General features: G+C 39.8%; 1 protein-coding gene across 1 annotated transcript in view; it reads left to right on the forward strand.

The window, feature by feature from the left end:
• Nucleotides 1–9,751, forward strand: part of LOC107693534 (histone-lysine N-methyltransferase 2C-like) — a 123,780-nt gene that overhangs the window by 105,706 nt on the left and 8,323 nt on the right. Inside the window, exons 45-53 of the mRNA XM_016492958.1 lie at nt 1,871–3,433; nt 3,520–3,708; nt 5,471–5,632; nt 5,792–5,933; nt 6,048–6,189; nt 7,329–7,507; nt 7,616–7,752; nt 7,982–8,189; nt 9,594–9,733. Of these exons, the coding sequence (XP_016348444.1) occupies nt 1,871–3,433; nt 3,520–3,708; nt 5,471–5,632; nt 5,792–5,933; nt 6,048–6,189; nt 7,329–7,507; nt 7,616–7,752; nt 7,982–8,189; nt 9,594–9,733 (2,862 nt within the window). The remainder of the gene's footprint in view (nt 1–1,870; nt 3,434–3,519; nt 3,709–5,470; nt 5,633–5,791; nt 5,934–6,047; nt 6,190–7,328; nt 7,508–7,615; nt 7,753–7,981; nt 8,190–9,593; nt 9,734–9,751) is intronic.

A 9,751-nucleotide genomic window follows, 5' to 3' on the forward strand; every position in this document is an offset into this window, starting at 1 on the left:
GTAATCATTACGTTCTCACCCCTTGGTGGAAAAATATATGAGCTGTGTGGCAGTTTAGGGAAATACCTGTAAATGGTGCATCGCGCACATGGGGTTATTTGACGGAGAGACGCAAAGCAGACGCAAAACGTGCACCAGCAGTACTTAAAAGAACACTCGACCCGTTATCCAACAGCAGCACTAATTTAATTCTGTACCAGACCAGATCCGTCTGACATAATAATGAGTCGCGACCCGAACCGCACCCGCATTAAATCTATTACATCAGGTAGGCAAAATTATTTATTTTCTCATATACCACAAGCAATCAAACCAAAATTAGGCATTCTAAGTTGGTGCTTTGAAGAAAAACAGAAACGCAGCGCAACGTAATAATTAACAGAAAAAAAGACGAGAACGTGCATCCTTTCTGAAAACAATACAAAACTTGAGCATAGAATCTTGTGATCACTCTGCCACAACATTAGTCATTCTAAGTTGGTGCTTTGAAGAAAAACAGACACGCAGCGCAACGTGATAATTAACAGAAAAAAAAGATGAGAACGAGCATCCTTTCTGTAAACAATACAAAACTTTAGCCTATAGCGTCTTGTGATCACTCTGCCAGACTTTCGGACAAATGTGCATAGGCTAAATCACATCATACACACGCTTATAATTCTTCATAAATGAAAAGAGCATATTCAAATATGAGCCTTTACTGTTAAATGTGTTTGCCGTTATTATTGAATTTCATTAGTCCCAGTCATGATTTATGCGCAGTTGTTCACGGAAAGGTGAGCAAGACTCGACAGTTAGGCTACAATATCATGATTATGGTTAAATATGAAAAAAGACATCTAACCATCATAACCAAATTAGGCTACATTTATTTTCATATCAGATATCTCAATACACATAATTAGATATGACGTTAAGCACAACTTGTGTAGATATTTTTAGTAAAAATGCTTGACTGCTTCATTTTGGTGTATATTTGTATAATTTTACCATTTAATCAATCTTAGCATGCGTTAATTTTGTGTCGCTAGACGTTTGCCTATAAGGCTAAATTATGCCTAAGTCTTTCTTTGGCCTGCGCTCTGGAAGTTATCTGTTAATTCTGCTAAACTTTAATTAAAACTGAAACTAAAACTGAAACTAAACTATATAAAAACTAAATAAAAATGTGTTCACAAAATAAAAACTAAACTAAAACTAACAGCAATATTAATGAAACTAATAAAAACTAAACTGAATTTTATAGCAAATTTGAAAACGATATTAAAATAAAACTAATTAAAAAATTCAAAACTATAATAACCTTGATCTGTGGAAGGTATAGGACCATAAAATGTTTGTCCAATCATATCCCTCGGTCCGAGGGCTACGATAGGCTGTACTACCTGCCTGTCAACGTATGTATTTGCATCCTTCCGCGCACCCTGTTCACGTAGACATGATACGTCATCAGCGTGAGAATGGAAGGCGTTCTTATTGTGATATTATGACATGAGGTCATCTGACAGCGTTGCATTCAACCCTTCACCAACGCTCTCTCATCGTTTCACTGGTTAGCCTCTGGTCTGCCTGTGCGCAATCATGCGTTTTGGAGGAGGCGTGGATTTGGAGACTGATTTTGCAGGGAGAGTGGGATCTTATGCTTTTAAAGCTAGCTTGCTATTGCTAGCCTCTCCATAATTGCCTACCCTCCCTTTAATTCATACATACATTGTTTCAAAGATTCACCACTATATATTAGAAAGACAAGGACATATTCCCTCAAACTTGGGGACATTTTCTTGTAATCGTCAAGGACATGTTTAAATGAATGGGAAAATACATGTAGTTGTAAATGTTTCAGTCCAATTTTTTCCTGTGCTTTTTCCAGATTCGCAAACAGCAGAAGGAGCATGCAGAGCTGATAGAGGAGTACAGGGTTAATCAGCAGCAACAAGGTAGCATGCAGCCTGCAATGATGCATGGAATGCCACCAATGCAGCCCCATGCTGGCATGATGCCAGTTGGGCCCCCAATGAACCAACCTATGATGGGTCCCATGATGCCCATTCGTCTTCACCCTGGCCAACCAGATGCAACTAGTGTGACCAACACAGCAGGTTGGCACCCTGGTGCACCTGTTCCCAGTGGAGCACCTCAAATGCCAGGAGTAATGCCCGCTCAAGTAGTGCAGGCACAGCCTACGCAGCCGGCAGTGGAAAGGCCCAGTCAGGGGCAGGCAGGTGGCGAGTCTTCTCACGTGAATTTCGACGATACCAACCCATTTAGTGAAGGCTTCCAGGAGCGTGAGCGCAAGGAGCGGCTACGGGAGCAGCAGGAGAGGCAAAGAGTGCAGCTTATGAAGGAGGTGGAAAGACAGCATGTGAAACACTGCATGGAGCAACAGCAAGTCCCTAACTGCCAAGATGGTACAATGAGGGCCTTGTCACAAATGCCTTTTTACAACCAGGAGCTACCGCAGGACTTCATGCAGCCACCCAGAATGCAGCAGCAGATGCAAGGTCCACCATTTCCACATCAGCAAGGCATGCAACCAGGTTTCGTTGGAGGACCATCCAGACCAATGATGGGTAACGGTCCATTCCCTCAGGAAATGGGACCGGGGTTTGTTTCTGAGAACCTAGCACCCCATGGGCCTAACTTTGTCCAGGCACAAGCTAGACCTCAGAGATATCCTGGGCCAAACATGATGCCTCAGAATCCAACTCAAGGGCATCAGTTCCCAATGGAGGGTCCCATGCCCTTGCCTCCGAACTTTCCAGGTCCCGGTCCGTCACTGATCCAGCTGTACTCCAACATCATTCCGGAGGAGAAGGGCAAGAAGAAAAGGAACCGCAAGAAGAAGAAAGATGATGATTGTGAGTCACTGAGAGCTCCTTCCACACCTCGCTCGGACCTGACAGCCCCGTTAACTCCCTGCGTCTCAGATACATCATCCACACTGACAAGGAACCCAATGGTCTTTGAGTTCTGTGAGACGTCCCAGCCTGGATCGTCTACACCAGGCTCCATGAGCAGCCAGCCCCACTCTGAGCTGGAGCGCCAGCTTTCTGAAGGCAGCTGCGGTGGAGGGCCAGAGATGGCCATGTGCCAACAGGAGATGCATGACAGGATCCTGTCCAACATCAAATTGGAGAAGGTGGAGGCGAGTGACTGCCATGGGCATAAAGGAATGGAGATGGAAATGGGACTAGGCATGGTCAAGGTAGAGGGAGAGAGGGAGGGAATGTTGCTTCAACCTGCGAGCCAAAGTCCAGCCAACAGCTCAAAAGGAGAAGCTGGGAATGAACTCCTCAAACACCTCCTGAAGAATAAGAGGACTCCACCTTCTGCACTGCCTCACCAGAGGTCTGAAGACAGTTTGAGGTCAGAGGAAGAGGGATCCATGGACTTCAAAGCTTTTCTGCGACAGAGCTCCATGGATAGCACTGGGGTGAGTGATTCAGGAGATATTGTCATCTCAAAACATGGGTATTTTTGAGCTCTTGTCTTGATGGTGTCATTTTTCCTTCCTCACAGACGTTCTCGGATTCAAACCACCCTGATTTCCCCGGACCATTTCTTCCAGAGGACAAGAAGAAACAGAGGAACAAGAGGGCACCCAAGAGCGGAGACAGACCCGCTCCCCGCTGTAAAAAGAGGAAGAAAGAGGAGGACGAGGATCAAGCAGTGTATTCCTCTGAGCCAGTAATGACCCAGTTAAAACAGGTACAATGAAAAATCCTTTTTATTTTCAGTCTAGGTCAGTCGTATGTACTTCCACGCCCATCAGTAGGGCTTAAATATCTCTTCATAAACACCAAACCAGAAATGTGGTCGTTATGAGTAATATTTTACTGCTTATCATTTAGCATTACTATATATTGCTACATTACTATATATATACTATATACAGGTCAAAATAACAGTTTTCTGTTTTAAAACATGTTATAGTTTTATTTATTCTATGGCAAAGTTGAATTTCACTCCAGTCTTCAGTGTCACATGATCCTTCAGAAATCATCGTGCTGCTCAAGAAACATTTCTTCTTCTTCTTCTTCTTCTTCTTATTATTATTATTATTAATGTTGAAAACAGTTGTACTGCTTAATATTTTCGTGAAAACCGTACAAATTTTTGTCAGGATTTTTTGCTGAGTAGAAATTTCAAAAGAACAGTATTTATTTGAAATAGAAATCTTTTGTTACATTATGTTTTTACTGTCACTTTTTATCAATTAAATGCATCCTTGCTAAATAAGAATATTAATTTATTTCTTTCAAAAATAATAAATCATTTAACAACTAAACTTTCTTTTGAGGACGTTTAGATATTTTTATTGAGATATAAGACTAAATGCTAAATAAGAAAGTGATTTTTTTTTTTACAGTCATTTAAGACCTATCAGCAAATGTTAGATATCATACACTTGTTGCATTGCTAAAACAATTTCTTGTTACGCACAGGCACAGTAGTCTGGTACGTATGTTTGTCATAGCCACTTTGTCATGCAATATGAGAATGAGTCAAGCATGTTCTGCTTTTAATCACAGACATGATTACAGACAGGAGAGACTGTGCCAAATCAACTCATGTCTTGTGTATCATCACAATAGAAATCACTGGCCAGAGGAGGATAGTGCTGTGAGACATTATGAACGCTCATCACATAAAAGAAAGTCACTGGTGTAGATAATGACCTCTATGATTGAGGAATCTGGGGTCGACACAGCAGTTTTAAAATGCTCCTGACTGAAGATTTCTCTGTCAAGAAGTTAATTTTAAGAGAAAATTTAACAGTTGTTGTTTTTGGTTTGTTTTGGAAAGAATGAATACTTTTACTCAGCAAGGACACATTAAATTGTTTTAAAGTGACAATAAAGACTTTCAACTTTGATAATAAGAAGAAATGTTTTTGGGCAGCAAAGCAGCATATTAGAATTATTTCTGAAGGATCATGTGACACTGAAGACTGGAGTAAAGATCATTTTAAACTGTAATGATATTTCATAGTACAGTTTTACTCTAATTATTACTCAAAATACTCTTAATTTTACTCTAAAAGTTAAATGCTGCCTTGGTGTTCATAAGAGACTTTTCAAAAACATTTAAAAATTGTATGCCAAGTTATTTTTTCTGTACTTTTGAGATTGCACCCATATTTGGTTCAGTTTAACTAAATACTAAATTGATCAAATCAATTTAATACTATTTTAATATCATATTTAAATTTGTTTTAATTCAAGTATATTTTGTCTTTTATTATAATAGTAAATGTCATCACTGTGAAATAAAAATGATAAAGAGTCTTAGCATAAGGTGTATTTCATACCTTATGCTCATCACATGAGAAGTTGTCAGTTTTCTGACAGGTTTCTTAATTACACTCAAATAGGACCTCTGTCTCTTCTAACGCTCTTCTAAGCATGACCTTTATCTCACATTTCCCATATGTCGCTCTTTGTGTCTCATTGTTTCACTGCACCAGCAGCTTTCTCTCTTACCCCTAATGGAGCCTCTGGTGGGGGTGAACTTTGCCCATTTCATGCCCTATGGGGGCGGACAGCTGGACGGAGAGAGCCGTCTCTCGGGCACATTTGGGAGCGCCTCATTGGACGGTGTCTCTGACTATTACTCCCAGCTGATTTACAAGGTAATTAAGAGCAGCTAATAAAACACTCTGTGACTACATTTGCCGCTGAAGCTTTTTTATGACTTGCATCAAGTCTCGTGACATCAGCAGTAAACTCCACTTATTAGATTTCATGTATGAGACATACAGATGGTCACTCGTATTTTTCTCTCTCTACAGCAGAATAATTTGAGCAACCCCCCCACACCCCCCGCCTCTCTTCCCCCGACTCCTCCTCCAGTGGCGCGCCAGAAGTTGCTCAATGGCTTTGCCACAACAGAGGAGCTGGCCAGCAAAGGTGGCGTCATTGTTGGCCATGATGGTGAGCAGTTTATATCAATAGCCCAAAACAAAGATAAAAAAACATTTAGATCACAAAATAAAAGAATATATTGGACAGTGGACACTAATGATAATAATTGTTGTGTTTCAACAGTCACCAAAGGGCTGCTTTCTCGACCGCTGCAGTTTAAGGCTGAGGAGGAGCTGCTAGCTCGAGCTCTGGCTCAGGGGCCCAAAACTGTGAATGTGCCGGCTTCTCTTCCCACCCCGCCTCATAACAACCAGGAAGAGCTCAGGTCAGTAGACAGATAACAGGAACTGGGATTACACTTCCCACTGATGTTTCTGTTATATCAAAGTATGTCCTTCAAATGTGTATTTTCATTAACAGAGTAGAGTTACAATTGAAATTTGTTAAGTAGGGGTGTGCCATATCATGCCGTCCATGATAATACCGGTATAAATTTTTACATGATAAAAAAGTATCATATCGCGATATCAATGATATAGTGCCGCGATGACGTATGGCGCATTTACATTCCCTAGCGCGCGCAACAACAACACCACAAACCCAATAGGTGTGTTCGACTTGAAGCAGTGCTGCGCAGACTGATAAGTGTATGACATCAAAGTATCGCGAGAGCAGTTCTAGAGTATATTCGAGCGCACACTCTTACCTTCAAAAATAGGCGAGGCGCATATCTTTAGCGAAGCGGCGCGGCCCTCTATAATACAGTAAATTTATAGCGTTAAACCAGTAATTCTACTGCCACACTACAGAGTGATAGTTTGAAGATTTTGCTTTACATGATGATTTTAAAAGTAGGTTTGTTAGGTGATGTTATCAAACATTATTGTCTAACTGATTTATTTAAAAATGTATCACCTGAATGTATTTTAGAATTTTTGTCTAGTGTACATCTGGAATGTCTTTTATACACTTTTTTTTTTATTGTATAATTTATTCAGAGATCACCATGAAAATAGCCTTGATGCTGGCATGGTGTTAAAAAAGTGAATAAATAATAGTAATAATCAAACATTATTTGTTTATTTTTTATAAATTCAAACTGAATTGACTGCTAAATAACTTGCGTTCAAGGCCAAACTCAAACCCAACTCTTTTTTCAAAAACACAATATTTAAAAAATGTCATCATTAAAATCCACTTGAAGCTTGATCAAGGCCTTGTTCAGATCTTTATTCCAGAGCAAATGCTTTAACACAGAAGAAACCCTTTTGAAGAAGTTTCGTTATTTTGGAACATTCAAAAGCGCCCCAACAGAAGAGTCCCCATAGTATGTGCATAAATGTAATGGAAACAAAATATCAGGTGAACAGTACTTCACTGAAAAGGGATTGTATTTTCTAACCATTCATCTATTTTTCAACTTCTCAGCTAAAATGTAAAAATGTATTTCACTTGTACACACAGGGGACAGGAGCAATGTGAAGACAGAGACACCCCAGACAGCTTCATCCCGTCTTCTTCTCCAGAGAGTGTCGTTGGCATGGAGATCAGCCGCTATCCTGATCTCTCTTTGGTCAAGGAGGAACCTCCTTCTCCAGCCCTGTCTCCAGTAATTCCAGTGTTTCCTGTCTTTAGGGGCAAAGGTAACGAACTCCTTCAATTTTGTGCCTACACTTACATTCTAAATGTTCTGGGTGACCACAGTGGATTCGTTTTTTTAATCCGTTTGGTTTATTCCACTTGTGTTGTAGGCTCAGAGGTCAGATTACGAGAGGTCAAGACGGAGCCTTCATCAGTGTTCTTCGGCTCTCCATTTGGATCAGTGCAAAATGGTTCCAACACTGGGCTGGTGTCCATCGCCATCACACTGAAGCCAGCAGCTGCGGGGGTGAGAAACAGTGATCACTTTTTGCACGACTGCAGAGGATTTGTCTTGTTTGACAGCACAAGAACATGAAGTACAGCCATTTCCCTGCTACAGAATGGGCGTACACAAAATTTGACAGATAATTTAAATTCATTGTAGAAGCAGTCAGTGCAAACGCAGTGAGCGCAAATAGAATAAATAACTAGATTTAATATCTAAACCCCTCTCGTTCTTCACTGTGGTCTTTCAGAACATCACTGACGTTGTTGCAGCCATTGCTGACCTGATCCATGTGAAGATCCCCAGCAGCTACGAGGTCAGCAGTGGCCCGGGAGGAACTATGGGGGCCATCAAGACCTCAGTGGATCCACAGCATATGACCTCTGCCCTTCATGAGCCGAACGGACTACGAGCCACACAGCAAGCACCTCAGCAGCTACAGCACAACCTTAACAAAAGTGAGGAACGCTTGCTTGTCTTTGTCTATATGTCTTTGTCTTTGTTCAAACAGTAATACTGTGAAGTATTATTACAATTTGAATTGTTTAGTTTCTATTTAAATATGTATTTTAAAATGTAATTTATTCCTGTGATCAAAGCTGAAATCTCAGCATCATTACTCCAGTCATCAGTGTCACATGATCCTTCAGAAATCATTTTTATACGAGTTGCTGTCCAAGAAACATTCCTTATTATCAATGTTGAAGACAGTTGTGGAAACCATGATTTTTAAGCAGGATTTTAGCGGAACTCTTTGATGAATAGAAGGTTCAAAAGAATAGTATTTATTTGAAATAGAAATCTTTGTAACATTATGAGTGCGTCTACTGTTGCTTTTGATCAAATTAATGCATTCTTGCTGAATAAAATTTTTATTTCTTCCAAAAACCTTGCTGACCCACAAAACCAAAGAAATATTTTATCGTTATATATAATATATAAAGTACTTTTGTTACATTATATCTGACAATGATGGGACGAAAATGAGTAGGTGAATGAATGAATGACTAAATATATAAATACATTTTATGGTGCATTATGCATATATGTACCCTGGACCACAAAACCAGTAATATGGGTGAATTTTTTTGAATTGAGATTTATACACCATATCAAAGCTGAATAAATAAGCTTTCCATTGATGTATGGTTTGGAATCTGAGGGTACAAAAAAACAAAATATTGAGAAAATCGCCTTTAAAGTTCTTCAAATTAAGTTCTTAGCAATGCATATTACTAATCAAAAATTAAGTTTTGATATATTTACAGTAGGAAATTTACAAAATATCTTTATGGAACATGATCTTAATGTCCTAATGATTTTTGGCATAAAAGAAAAATCTATGATTTTGACCCATACAATGTATTTTTGGCTATTGCTACAAATATACCCCAGCGACTTAAGACTGGTTTTGTGCTCCAGGGTCACATATGTGAATGCAGCAGTACAATTAGCCTGATTGGTAGACGGTTGCATTCAGCCTGTTTACACAAATACAGTTATAGGATAGCAATCAAGAATTGTTTATCCATCACTTGTTAACTGTGCAATATTGTGTCTGTGTCTGGCTGAGTTGCTGATGGAAAATCACTATTGATTTTGTGAACGATTGGAGAAGCTACTTAAACACAGTAGTGATCTTGGCCTGAACTCTATCCTGTTGAAGTCTGCTCATCTGTGTCAGATACTCACTTAATGAATGTACTGAATCACATTAAAAGCCTCAATACAAGATTACATCGCATTCATCACAGGGAAATGACACAGCTCTCTAGTATCGTTGTGTAATTGCCATTTTTACGCTAATCAGAGCTGGTAGGAGGAACCTTTTCTGTTTATTGACAACTGTGGATATCTTACAGGTCTTGTTGGTGGTAGAGAGTGGGATAAGAAGGGACAGGAAAGCCCAGGACCAAAGCAACAATGGTGTCAACACTGTAAAGTGGTTGTCCTTGGCAATGGCGTGAGGAAAATGACCAAAGATGAGCAGGGCAAAGCACAGGTATGAATATGTTATTTT

The sequence above is a fragment of the Sinocyclocheilus anshuiensis genome, unplaced genomic scaffold (assembly GCF_001515605.1).
Source record: "Sinocyclocheilus anshuiensis isolate Anshui unplaced genomic scaffold, SAMN03320099.WGS_v1.1 scaffold1630, whole genome shotgun sequence".
NCBI classification, from domain to species: Eukaryota; Metazoa; Chordata; class Actinopteri; order Cypriniformes; family Cyprinidae; genus Sinocyclocheilus; species Sinocyclocheilus anshuiensis.